The following is a 14,814-nucleotide window of genomic DNA, read 5'->3' on the forward strand; positions in this document are numbered from 1 at the left end:
CATGAATAATCCATTAATATATATTTGTATTTTTTCTTAGTATAACAACTTGTAACATACTATATTAAAAAATGAAAGTAACTGAGTAGTCTATTGAAAACAATATTTGCCTCAAAAATATTCATATACAAAAGATGGAATTAAAAAATGTGTTTTCCAGTAAAAATTTGTGTACTAAAAAGCATCACATTCAAAATAAAATTGCTTGCCATAAAGCCAGTCATGTCCTAAGCTGCATGAGAAGAAGTGTGGGCAGCGAGGTAATTCTGCTCCTCTCCTCTGCTCTGGTGGGACCCTACCATGAGGACTGTATCCAGCTCTGGAGTCCTCAGCACAGGAAGGACATGGACTTGTTGAAGCAAGCTCAGAAAAGAGAGGGCTTCAGGGTGAGCTAGTTGTAGCCTTCCAGTACCTTGAAAGAACTTACAGGAAAGATGAGGCAAGACTGTTTACATGACTATGTAGTGACAGGGCAAGAGGAAGTGGCTTCTGATTGGAAGAGAGTGGGTTGAGATTAGATATTAGTAAATAATTATTTAATGTGAGGTTGGTGAGGGACTGACAAAGGCTCCCCATGGAAATTGTGGATGCTCTATCCCTAGAGGCCCCTTCAAGGCCTGGCTGAGCAAACTGCTCTGGTGGAAGGTGTCCCTGTCCATGGCAGGGTGTATGGATCAAGATCCCAACTCAAGCCATTCTGTGATTTTTATGAAATTATTTTCAATTGCACATCTTTATATCATCTTACTAATCAAGGTGGCTACTGCAACGAGGGAGAGCCTGACAGTTGGTGGAAGTTTAGTAGTGCCACCAGAGTTTTCAAATTGTTTTTCTTCTGCCTCTTGCAGCATCAAAATTTTCTTCCTTGCATTCTACAAAATTTAGTTATAGGTTTGACAAGAGTAGCTAGTGGTCCTGTATGTGTACAGATGAACAGATGATGTAATTAGAATATGTGAAGTGAAAGCAGATATTTCATTTGAAAATTGGTTCTAGAGCTCATTGTCAAAGTTCAGAAGAAAGCAGACTTTCAAAGAAAAGGTCTTTGCAGTCAGTATCCAAAATTCAAATACTATCATAAAATCTGTTATCCATAATGCCCACAAAGTAGATTTTGACCATTAACTTTGCTCATTTTCTGTCCCATTTGGGTACACACTTGCAGATGATTTTCAACTGAAATCTTTCCGTCTTGAACATCCTTACTTCAGTTCAACTCTTTTTCCTAAGTGCTTATTTTTGACACTAAACATGAAGAATAAAAACCCTCAGAGTGACAGTCTGTGATCATGTTTCATGTGGCAGACTTCATTTGCTTTCAGTTTGTATTACTATCAATTTATGACTTTGTTCCTTAAATACTTATCTTTTTTTTTTCCACATTGTAACTGATATATTGAATGATGTATGTTTGAGAGGTATTTCAAGGATCTTAACTTCAGTCATTAACTGGTTATGTCTTGGCTCAGGAACCTCTAGTTCTTTGAGAGAAAGTTACTATTTTTTAAGCAAATAAAACAGCTTTTCAGTATGTAATTATTTTCTTATCAATTTTACATTTTCATGCCCTTTTGAGCATCTAGCATGCGGTGCTTGAATTTACATTTAGCTCTGCAGGAACTGCTTTAAATATTATTATTAAGAAGGAAGAAATCAAAAATCAAAGTGAATTTTTAGTACAATAGCAAGGTATGGAAAGGTACAATTGCAGCAACAGCAGCCTGGATTAGTGTATAGAACTAACTCACAGCTTGACAGAAAATCCCTGCTGGGGAGGAAATGTAGGGGAACTGGCAGAATTTTGCTACATCTGCTCCCTACTGCTAATAAGCTTTAACCCATTTCATTTTTATTATGCTTGGTGTTTAGATATTTTGCTTCCAAAATTATATCTGTAACTATGAGAACACATAAAAGGAAGCTCGACAGGTAGGGCTGTTTAAAAATTTAAAACTATCAGCAAGGGATGTTAAAGGCCATAATGAGTAAGATGGTTGCCTTCTCAGTGTGGGATTTTAGAGCTCTGGCACTTCAGTGCTGGTAGAAAGGCTGAGCAGAAGTATTGGGTAAAACTGATTTCATAGCTTGAGTGGCTGGTACAGCCAGAAGGCACCATTAGATTATTTATTCTGACCTGTATATCACAGACCATTACATTTCACCCAGAAATCCCCATTTTGAACTCTGTGATGCACTTGCACTAAAATATATCAGACCTTAGGAGTTCCAAATGCTTCATGCCACAGGGTGAGAATGAAAAGGCTGAGCTTCACATGCAGTGGGAAGAGGGTTTGTCAGGTTGATATGTACATGTGGTAGCATGACAATTTCTGCAGAGTAGGGCAAACAAACAAAGGCTTGTATGGACTGTAAAAAAGTGAAATTCCTTTCTTGACCCCTTTGAATTAGGGAAAAAAGGTATAGGCATTCATATTTTATCCAAGCACTTGTATTAGAGTTCTGCTGAAACTTTTAGCAATTCTCAAAAATAAAATAAAAATTAAAAAATTAAACCCCTACTCCCTAAATCAGCTATAATAAACAAAAGTTAAGACTTTATCTGTCTCATGAGACATCAGGGGAAGTAATTAAGAGGGAAAATCAGAGTCATGTCCATTTTTAAAATTATTAATAATTGTCTAATTCTGCATTTCAGGTATTTTACTCCTTTGGTAGCCCTGCTGGCAGTCCTGTGCTTCTCAGTTTCTCAGTCCAGACACTTCCACTGCAGTACTTTGAACATGCTTTTATCTCAATAATCAGTGCTATAACTAATATCTGTATCTATAAAAGATCAGGAAATGATATTGTATATTTTCCATTTGATATTATCACATGCTTACCATACCTGATTATAAATTTTAAAGTCTTTCTTTTACTCTGATTGTGGCATGATTGTCAAATACAGTTATGAAATGTATTTTGAAGAGAGATTGAAATGTATAAAATTCATTGAGTGATTGAAAACTTGATGTCTGTGGGGCTGATGAGATGTGCTTTTAGATAATGGGTTAGAACAAGATTGTGATACTTACCTGAGGAATGATGCAAAAATGGAAGTCTCAGTCTTCCAGTAGGAGATGCTTCTCCATTACTGTGCTTGCAGAAGCCTGTGTCTGTCTTTCAGCAGGCCAGTTTACATTTTCTGATTTTCTTTCAATTTATTGCAACAAGAAAATATTTGAGCTTCCTTTGCAAGAAAAGTTCCAGGCTAATGAGTCCAGAAAACAGAGGTGTTAGCCTAGTTATTGCAGACTCTGTGTACATTTTTCAGGCTTTCAACTGTTTATTTGTTGTAGAGACTTGTTCAAAGCTGATTATGTCTTCATAGAAATGTGATACTGATTGCTCTTGTTTTGATCCTGTCAGAGCTTCTCAGTTTCTGAAAATAAAAGGATGAAAACACAGTGATCCAACAATAGAAAAGAGAAACAAAATTAACAAGCAAATGATATCCTTCTGTACTAAATATAATCAAAAGAGAGCTTGTAAGGTTATGTCTTAAATTTCAACAGAACCCTTTTTTCTATCAACAGAAATGATGAAAATTTATACCACTTCTTGGCCTCTGTTGACAATCATGGTAAAAGATAGAATAGCAAGTTGTTAAATTATTCTGTTTGAGCAATATAAGCTATAGATCATGTAAAGTTATTGAACTGGTTTCTTATGAACTCTCTATTTTCATGAGTTCTATATTTGCTTTTTTATGTAATGCTTACCTATTCTTCCAGTGGCACTATTCAGAGACCATTCATCATGAAATTTTTGATTCTGCAAGGATTTCAATATATCCTTTATGCACCAGAAGGCTGTCTCAACTTATAAATCAAATTTACTGTATGGGATTTGGGCCCTCAGAGTGTTGTTACTTAATTTTTCTGGTAGTTTCTTCTGACATTCTTAGTTGACTACCATAAAATTTTAGCCCATCACCTTGTCTATTTCTATTAATAGCCATCAACGTATTGTAGAAATTTCAAATTTTCTTTACTTCCACTAAAATAACTTGGGGTATGGTCATTTCATCCTCCTGCAAAATGCATCTCTGAGAAAAGTTAAGCTCTTATCCTTGGCATGTTAATTGCTGACTATTTCATATCTAATTATTAATTCTGCATCATTGCAATAGCTACATGCAGATTTTTTTCAAAATTATTAAGTTGAAAATTTAATTTGTATTTTTCTCTAATATGCACAGGCAGAATTATAATCATTATATCAAAAGAAGACATTAATTAGAAATCCATTCAAATTACAAAAATTGATTGAAAGCACCCTGAGAAATAGTACTGCTTCTAAATTTCTATACTTATATTTGTTCCCCTGTGTTTGTTTTTCCTTTTTCATGTTTCTGTTTTCTAAAGATAGCTAAAGGCTGCATAAAAAAGAAATTACTCTCAAAAATGTGCTATCAGATGCTGCTACAAAAAATAAAGAACTACTTGGTTTGCTCTAAATTTTCCACGGCTCAGTAACAACCAAAATAAGTACAGGCTCAGTTTCCCATCTGACATTGTGCAAAATAATTTCTACATGACACAATGGTTACTGAACTACCTCCAGCTTTGTCCAACATGTTGAGGAGGATTTAGAGAGGACTAAAATTTCTGAAGAACTTGTTTCTTTTTATATTTACAGAATTTATTCTATGACAAATATTCGGTTTATAAGACTTCGTTTTTAGTCTGACAGTTTTGTGATAATGTCTTTTTGACATACACCAAATAATTTGTTTTATTTCAGAAAGAAATACTAAATGTCTGACTTTCTCATTTTTGTAAGCTTTCCAAAAGGAACATTCTTAGCAATTTTATTGTTATAAAACACTGTGGTATTCATTATTTGAATTCAGACGTGTTATACCAGGAATGCATGTGGCCTATTTATTAGACAAACTAGGATGTTGAAAAGAATTGCTTCTATCCTACTTTCTTTAGGAACTGACATTTTTATTCTTACGCAGTTTTCCTTGTGGAAACTTTACTTTTTAAAGTCATAAACCTATTGTTGTAAGAGACTCTAGCAAAGCTTCAAGTGGATCTCAAGAGTTTGATGCACTCTGTTTAATGCAGGCAGTGTAAAAGAAATTTTAAATGTATTATTTAAAGGCACGTTAATCTTGCCACTGTAATGGTGTAATAATGCATACCATATAAGGTTTTCATAAACTCAGCTTCTAAAAGTAACATCACAGTATCTTTCTTTTTGTTCTCCAAGTCACTTCTTTGTAGAGATAGCAATTATGCATTCATCTCTGCCTCTTATAGCCTGATTCCATATTCAGCTGAGAGATAGATAGTCCTTAGTCCTTACTAACACAACAGAAAGAATATTTCTCATTTGGAACAAAGGGAGGATAGTCAAACAAATTTATATAATAAACGTTAAAGGCCAAAGTGTGTGCCTTTTCAGTTTAATTAAGCAAAACAGTTAAATACTTATACAATGGACTGAAGATAGGTTCGTCTTTAACTCATTATTACTTTGTTTTCATTGCATTTTAATAGTTCTGCCTTGGAATTTTTTGTATTACAAAAAAAGAAAACCACTCTATTTATAAGGCTAGCACCTTTAAAACAAAATTCTGTGTTTTGTTTTAAACAATCCTAACAACCCTTACTGCCAAGTGTTTTTCATTTAACTCTTCTCATTCTACTGGATTCTGGTTTGGTTTGTAGCAGTATTGTAAATGCATCAGGACTTCATTAGCATGAGAGTATTTTGTGGCTCTCTGAATATGGACAATGAAAATTGGGTGAATCTTTACCAAGAACTGAGTCACAGAAAATGCAAGGATTTGGTGATACTGTGAACCAATGTGATAATTTCTTATATCAGTGCAATGCTCAGGAGAGTATTATGCATGCAGCAGTTCAGATAACACTTTTGTACTTATGTAGGGTTAATTACAAGTTTAGAAACCCACTGACAACCTTTGCTTCTTGGGATATGAAAGAGCTATTTCTGAAGTAAACATATTGATAAAAGAGTTAGCTAAGGAATGTTTCTACCAAGCTGCCTTTTCACTTCAGTTCAGGCACAAATACAAAGTCCAGAAAGTTCCTATTCTCATTTCTCATTATTAGATACTTTACTGAACTGTATGTTCCTTAATAACTCTAGTACTGTGGCCTTCAGCAAGTATTCAGTCAAGCCTTTTGACTCTTTCTATTTCTAGCCAAACATCCTTACACTTTTGCAGATTTGGATTGAGCATCCATCACAGAACTGCTTTAGAGGGGTTAACACAGAGCAGTCTGTCTGGGTGACTCCAGTGTGAGGCAGCTCCAAACCCTGTTCCTGTGGCAGGTGCCTAAAGCAGACAAACCTCCTGCTTGGCACTGTCTGGGACTGTTGTGTTTTAGGTGTCCATGCTGTCTCTGTCAGTTAAGGCAGAAATGAAGATATGTATGTCCCCCTAAAAGGATCATGACAGTTCTGTATGTGATTCTCCTTTTTGAAAAAGAAGAGGAACATTTCTTCCCTCAGAAGGAGTAACCACCTTGAACTCTCACTTCTTCCAGCCCAATATTCTGGTGCCAGTACCTCTGCTGAAGAAGCTTAAGCTCTCAAAGCTGTTTCCTGCATTCATCTACTTGACTCAGTGTTCACAATTCATCTATAAAATTAGTCTGGAATATCACAGATGAACATAAAATTCCTTTAGAATCATGGAAATGTTGGAAGGGACTAATTGACTAATTGTGAAAAATCTGTGAGTCCAAACAAGAAATCCCAGTTACCAAACACGCTTCTATTATCAGCATACATGCTTATTTAAGAATGTAACAATAACATCATGGTGTAGACTTTGCTTGGTATTTTGACTCCAAACAGTAGCCCTAAGCAGAAGTGAATAGTAAAACCAGTAAAAGCATAAATCTGCTCTAATATTCTCCTAACCTCAAACTATTTAAATTAATATTTAAATTGATCAAATAAAATTTTTTATATAAAACATAAGCTTTCTATAAATTAGTAACATATAAATTGAAAATAATCCAGGAATTTTATTATGTCTCTTTTATAATGCCCACTGAATCTGTGTTCTAAGAACTTGTTCAGGCTCCCCTTGAATCCCTGTAAAGTTCTTGCAACCAGGGCATTCTCCATCAAGGAATTGTAGGTGTCACCACCATTGTTCATTTTGAAATCATGCTCTTACTAATGTCATTTGATGGTCCATAGCTTTTAGTACAGAAAGACAAGTGTGCAAAATCAGTTCTTATCCCTATCCACTCTTTTTATGTCATGTATGACTTTATAAGCCTCTGTTTTCTCATTAAGAAGGCTGCAGAACATTTCCAATCAGACGCTCCAGAGCTTTTGATCACACTTATCCTCCTCTGAATATATTTTGGATCTAGTACATCCTTTTTCAATTGAGACATCCAGAGTTGTTTATCTTATTCAAGATGTTGGTGAATTCTGGATTTTTACAGAGGCACAAAGTTACTCACATTGTTTTCTTTCCTTACTTGTTTTATTAACTGTTGTCAGCTTCTGTAATTCTTTATTAACCAGTCCATGAAGACTTTCCAAGATGTCCCTTAGCTTAGCATGGCAGTTTTCTCAGTGTTTACAGTAGAAGTAAAGAGTCACTTTCTCAGTCATCCTTAAATGTACTCTGTACCTGTGGTTTCTCCAGTGAGTTATTGAAACATGCATTGTATTGCCAGAAGAGTATTTGTATTTTCTTCAAGGTGGGAAAAGTCCTTTGTTGAGTTATGGCGGTTTTGTAAAGCAATGTCTTAAAAAATGTTTGTAGTCCTTCTCTGGATATGGCATGATATAGATAAAATGCATATATGGAATGATATAGATACAATGCATGTATTTAGAAAAATCTGCCCTTTGGCTTCCTTTTTCTTATTTTCTGGATCTCAGCCTTTTACATCTTTGATATATTAAGCAGCAAATCATCCTCTTGGCAAAGGGAAGACATTATGAAACATGTTTTGAGGACAGTCTAATGTGAGATTCAGTTGGAGCTAAATCACTTGTCTTATCAAATCTTTGTCCAAGATTTTGGGATCTACCATTTCCTAGCATGACAGAATTGGAATTCTGTCATAGTGTGGTCTCTGAGATGATCCAGACTACGTTTATTCCTGAAAAAAGTCATTGTAGAAGCATTTCTTTTCAGAGAGTGTCTCCTGCACGTGGAACAGATGTTACCTGCTGTCCTTCTCCAGCCCTCTTTAAATCAGATCATGTAAAAGTATAGCAGGTAATTAGAATCTTTCCCCATATAATCTCAGCAGTCAGCCATTGAACCTCTCAATCTCCTTATTTTCCCCTGTGACATTCAAACTTCTCTTAGTGCAGACCTACCTTGTAGTATTTGTTTCTTGAAATGATTAAATCCAATGGAAAGGCTAACAAGTGGAAATTAGAACACACTTTTCCCATGAAATGAAAATCATTTGAAAACTTATCGCTAGAAAAAAAGGGTTAAAGGGCAAATATCTTTAGATGACTACTACACCTACAGATTAATGAAATTTATAAAGACTTGAAAAATTTGGGTAATGCATACTTTTAAGGAATCACTGCTTTCAACAGTGTTTGCCCCAATAGATTTCAATTCTTTCAATAAAAATTTTAGAGCTTCTCGAGAATTATTTGATAGTTCTTTTTCAAAAATTATAACCCAAGCTATATGCTCTTTTTCCTCATTTTTTTCTGATCAGGACTTGAAGCTGTAGAACAAAGACTAGCCCAAAACCTGTGCTCCTTTATAGAACAGTCTAACAGTATCCTTGGGGAAGAACTCTAAAAACAAGTTTTTATTCAAAGTACTACAGCTGTCTGCCAGAAGTGATAAGTCTCATTGATGAGAGTGCAGAATCAATTGTAAAAACAATTTAGCCAACAAAATAATTCATCTTTGTTATCACTCTTAATACTTACTTTTACTGTTTTAGCATCATATAATTTCTTAGCAGACCTTATGTAATCATCTTCATTTACTAGATAGGCTAGATATTCAGTCATAAAGATATTTAGTTCTTTAAGAAAATTGTAAATTTCTGAAAGGTAAATCTTAAGTGCAGTATCCAAGTATAACACAAATGTCAGTGATTTCTTGAAAATAACTCAGAAGAGGTCACTGTTAAAAGTATTTCTATATGATTCTGTAGCCACTGTTGAAAGATTATTAGTCCCCAGTAACTCTATAATTTCTGCTTTGTGCAAACTCTAAAGGTAAAGGTTATGAGTGTTATGGTTCCATGCAGGTGCACCATGAGTAGTTTTTCACACAGAATGATTCTCATTTGTTAAATTTGGAAATGTACTTTCTTCTGGCCTTAATTTTCATGTAGTTCTTTATATTCTAAATGACAGCTGAAGGCAAGCAGAAATAGCGAGTAATTGATTTAACAACCTAAGACAAGTACAGGGAAGTAGAAAAGTTTGTCTTAGTGCTTGATGTGACCTGAGAGAGCTTCTTTAGACTGTTTTTTTCTAACCAGTACCTCAGCACCTTGGGCCAGCAAAATGGCCTTTAAGCCTGAATGAGCATGACTTTTTTTTTTCCTCAGTGCAAAGCTCCAGTATTTCATCTTTTCAAACTGTTTTACAGCACTCAGAGCAGAATTATATTGACAAGGTTAAAATTCATCTCCTAGAGGAGAATACTGTGCTCCTGTTAAGTGCTAATATAACATTTATGTGTAGCTACCTTAATAACAGCCCTGGCCAGCCTAATGAAAGTACTGAAAGCAAACAGTACTCTGTGAGATTTTATTATGACTGAAGTGATTGCAATTTGAGACAAATTGTCCCTATTTCTGTTACAATATCAAAACCAGAAATGCTAAAGCAATTGCTACATGTTTGGGATAGAATTGCACTCCACTATCGTTAATATAGAAGTAAGTGCATTTTTCATGTAAACAGCTCACAAGGGTCAAGAATCAAAGATATTCTGAGCAAAGTTCTTGTCAATAACTTTGTGAGTGAATTTTGAAATAAAGTGCCTGGAACATGTAATTATTTCTTCCACTCAAAGTTGAGAGCAATGGTTGAAAATTGAGCTTGTGAATTGAAGGTACTGCAAGTTATCGACTTCAGACAAAATGACAGGTTTGCCTTGTTATTATTTTTCCTTTCAGAGGTCAGGCAATGGACAATATTAACAGTGTATACTGGAATGTAAGCAAACTGGTATATAAAAAAAGTTATTATCTGTGTACAGAAGATGGTATAAGACACTAATATTAAAAATTGCTGATATACTGTCTCTTCATAAAAATTGAGGGAAAAGTAAGGAAAAAAGTAATCCACTGGTCAAAAAATTTCAGATGCTCAGGTATTTGAAAGCTTTTTTAAACCATCAAAAGAAAAGAAACTTGGTTACTCAGATGTAGCTGATCAAGTTATCTAATAAGACATGCTGGTTGATGTGAAAACAATTTAAATATATGTTCTCAATGAGCTCTGCTATTTAAAAACCATATTCTATCTTCTAAGAGGGTTTGATCAGGGTAATTCTGCTGTTTAGAACTATCTAAACTATATTTTTGCTGTATCTGAACTGAATCTTTCATACTCCAATTTTTAAAACAAAACTTATGTAATTTACTGATTCATTTCTGTAGTTTTGGTAGATCCTACCATTTTTTTATTCTTCAAAAACCTTTGGTACAAAAAAAAGTCACCATATGCAAAAAGATCTCTCTTGACTGCAGAATGAGTGCAAAATAAATTATGATCAGTTGTTTTTTTTTAATGGTACAGGAATAGTAATGGTTTGAGATTACGAAGATGAGGAGATACTATCAGATAAATTCATAATTGCTCAAGATGACTTTTCAATAAGGAAAGTTGAGGGAAAAGCAATTTCCATGAAAAAACTGTACTGCGTATACTTTTTTAATATTTTAACTGAATATGAGCAACATTGATTTCTACAACTCTGTAATATGGACAATATTTTACTTCTCTTTTAGGTTGAAGATTCAGAGATGTATCATGATGAAACTGCAGTATGTGGGTTGCTTGCTGTGGTTGTAATCTCTCACCTACCCAGAGATGCTGCCATTGAATGGCATGTTGTTGCAGTAGTTGATGATCCACTCCAAAGAAAACATTTTTCAATGAAGATGTTGTCAGAGGGCTTCCAAATTGAGTGTGAATCTGTGGAGTCTAGTTTTGCATCTTGTGCATCAATTTCAATACGCCTGAGCTTGATTTCCTCATCTACTTCTCACCTTGATTTAGATGGACCTCTTCATGACTTAGCTGCTATGTTTAAACAAGCTGTTGACAAACTTTCAGAAGACTGCAGTGCCAGTCCTTTGTCCTTCAGAGCTTTCTTCAAGGAGCAAGTCTTTGATGCTGAAACACTGCAAAAAGGTAAGACTTACCATGACAGGAAGCAGGTATAATACTAAGCATAAGGTACTTCTTGTTTACTTCTACATCAAATTTCATAGGAAGAGAAAAAATTTTATAAGAGTGTTTCAAGGATAGGTGGCCAAGAAGGCCAGTGGCATTCTGGCCTGTATCAGCATTAGTGTGGCCAACAGGACCAGGACAGTGATTTTCCTCCTGTACTCAGCGCTGGCGAGGCCACACCTCAAATCCTGTGTTCAGTTTTGGGGCCCTCACTGCAAATGAGACATTGAAGTGCTGAAGCATGTCTAAAGAAGGACAACAGAGCTGGTGAAGGGTCTAGAGAGTAAGTTAAATGAGGACAGGGTGAGGGAACTGGGGAGTTTTAGCCTAGGGAAAAAGAGGCTCAGAAGAGACCCCATTGGCCTCTACAACTGCCTGAAAGGAGCTCGTAGCCAGCTGGGGGCTGAGCTCTTCTCCCAAGTAACAAGTGACAGAACAAGAGGAAAGAGCCTCAAGCTGCTTTATGGGAGGCTGAGCTTGAATATTAGGAATAATTTCTTCATCACAAGGGTTATCAAGCATTGGAACAGGCTGCCCAGGAAAGTGGTGGAGTCACCACCCCTGGAGGTATTTGAAAGGTGTGTAGTAGACTTGGTACTTAGTGGTAAACCTGGCAATGTTAGATTTACGGCTGGACTCAAGGATCTTGGAAGCCTTTTCCAATTGAAATAATTCTACGGTTCTACAATTATGATATATTTTTTCCTTTTTCTGGTTACCAGGCATGTTTCTCATATTGAAAGGCTCTGTTCTTGAACTTCCTGAAGTCCAAACAGCATGAAATCCTGGATTACTTTTGTTCTAATCTCACATCTGATTTTGAGTGGGAGGTTGGATTATACAATCTTGCTATAATCTAAGTTATCCTGTGATTCCATGCAGGAGAAATCCAGCCACCTTAGAATTCAGTGTAAGGAGAATAAATCTTCTGCTTAAAAGTGTTTGAACAGTTGTGCATTTCGTTGCTTCTTTTTGTCACAGAGTGGAACGATGTTCAAATACCCAATTTCTGTCTTCTAGCAGGAACTCTTTTGAGAATGAGTAATGAAATATTAATGTTTTAAAGTAAGGACATGGTGTTGTATCCTCTGAATAGAGGGCATCTGGGTTTGAACATGGGCTGATTTCTAACTAACTTATTTAAATGGAACTTGCTATCCGAACAAATTTGTTGGGTTTTCCCCCAGTGTTTATTTTCTCAGAATCTCATTCCCTTACCAAGTAAAGAGAACACAGAGCAATAAATGTAATATTACAACTACAATTTATTTCTTATATTGCAGATATGCATTTTGGGCTATGCTCTATCTGGGACAGCTAACATTTTGCAAGAGCACAAAAGCTTATTTTATCTACCAGATCTATAAAACTGGTAGACCATACTTGTATTGAAATCAGTAAGAACTTTGTTATCAATTCGGGAAGAAACAAAATCAGATCCTTAGTCTATATTTATCTCAAACATGCATGCACTTTAAAAATCCTTGCAGACCACAACTGATCCATATTAATTAGCTGACATAAATGTTAGCCCTCAAATATTCTACTGTCCTATTTTTTTTTCTTAACCTGCAGCAGTTTTTGAAGAAAATTCAACTTGACATTGTTTAATAGATTTAAAGTACAGGAATTGAAAGCTATAAAAATGTGGCATAGAATAAGCATATTTAATCCAGGAAGCAAAGAATGAACATATAGTCTGACAGAATGTTGTTGTTTTTACTACATCTTGTTTAAGAGCTAAAAGGAAACCTGATAAAACATGTTTCTGGCATGGGATTAACATTACTGTTTTGCCTGCTTTCTTTCTGATATTTCTCAGACCATAGAATAATTACTTCCAAAAAAATCCATTTGCTTTATAAAATATATTTCTCAATATAATGTATTAATTGTGAGCATAAAAATTTGATTCAGTTCCATTCATTTTATACTACCAATAGCATAGACATTGAAAGATTTGTGTGATTGTCGTATGTTCATTCTCGTTGTGTTCAGATCTCTGCACTGTCATAATAATTCCTGTCATTATACAAATTTTATTATTATCCCCACTGGTAAGAAATACATGCTTGCAAATCTGTAGAATATGAGGAATACATTAACTTTACAAGGAGCACTAATTCACTGATGAAGAATTTAAAAATAAAATTTTGCTTCTTAGGAAAAATTTCTAGAAAGTTCACGCAATGGAAGAATAATCATGATGTATGTTCAAAAATAATTTCTCAAATTAAAGCAGTTGTTGCTGAAGTATGTCTTGCTGATAATTTCTATCTGATAGGATACTATTTATACGCATACACTTTTTCTGGTTCAAAATCTGAAGTGTAATTATTAAGATATTGTTAAGACACAGGACATATTCAAATACACTGGTAGTATGTGTTCTTGGAGCTTTGTAAAACATTCAGTCTCCAGTGAAGCATCAGCTTTCAAAATGATGCAGCCTATTAGCGAACAATGTCCTTGACTGTCTTTTGCGCTAGTAGTATAATTCTACTTCTCATAATTCAAAATATACTCACAAAAATATATTAATTGTCAGTTTAAGAAGTGTTGTGTGAGGTGTCCAATTTGTTCCCATTAATTTCAGTATCCCATTGACAGTGTCCATAAGCAAGATGACATAAATCTGTGTTCTATCTTCTCTGTTATTACTGGCTGTCTTTAATTTTGACAGACAAGACTACTGCAACTCTATGTGTCCTTTAGTGTGTTTCCCAGTTTTAATATACCAGAGATAGTATCATGTCTTTCTTTTGAATCCCAAGATATTTTAACCTTTCTATAAGACTAGACCAAGGTATTAGAGATTGTTAAGTTCTGATAACAATAGCTCTTTCCATTTTCCAATCCAGTTTTTCAGTTTATTCCTGTTCCTTCAATAGCTCCTTCCAGTTTTTCCTGTTTTCCTCTTGAGCCTGTCCTGTTGTAGAATGCATGTATCTGAATGGGGCAGATCCCAAGAGGGAACAGTACTGGTTTCCACAGTAGCAGTGGCTGTGTCTTGTCAGCTCTGAGCGCGGCCAAAACTTGCTCATACCTTTTTCTGTAGACTTGTCTTAAGATATTATAAGTATTTGGGTGTCTCAGTGGTGATTCCTACTATCTCCAAAGTTTACTTTCTGTCTCAGAGTAGGTCTAGGTGGGTAACAGTACTTATGCTACTGCCTTTCAAACACAGAATACCATTTTACTGGGACAGAAGATAAAGCAGGAAATTACTGATCTTCATTTGTAAATCTGCAGACCTAATACACAGACTTTTAAAAAAATTTGTTTCCTTGATGTGGATGCCAGAAAGCAAATTATATTGAGAGACCAGTTTTTTAATTGCCATTCATTAATTCAGCTCAGGTAGTAGAGGTTGCTAACCATCTGTATGAGGATCCTTTAGTGACACGT

General features: G+C 35.1%; 1 protein-coding gene across 4 annotated transcripts in view; it reads left to right on the forward strand.

Annotated features, from left to right (window-relative positions):
- DPH6 (diphthamine biosynthesis 6) overlaps positions 1–14,814 on the forward strand; it is a 184,450-nt gene that overhangs the window by 137,414 nt on the left and 32,222 nt on the right. For all 4 annotated transcript variants that reach the window (XM_054275838.1, XM_054275837.1, XM_054275839.1 and 1 more), the window contains one exon: positions 10,959–11,364. In XM_054275838.1, the coding sequence (XP_054131813.1) occupies positions 10,959–11,364 (406 nt within the window). The remainder of the gene's footprint in view (positions 1–10,958; positions 11,365–14,814) is intronic.

The sequence above is a fragment of the Melozone crissalis genome, unplaced genomic scaffold (assembly GCF_028551555.1).
Source record: "Melozone crissalis strain CALT ecotype California unplaced genomic scaffold, PUWL_Pcris_2 ptg000018l_1, whole genome shotgun sequence".
NCBI classification, from domain to species: Eukaryota; Metazoa; Chordata; class Aves; order Passeriformes; family Passerellidae; genus Melozone; species Melozone crissalis.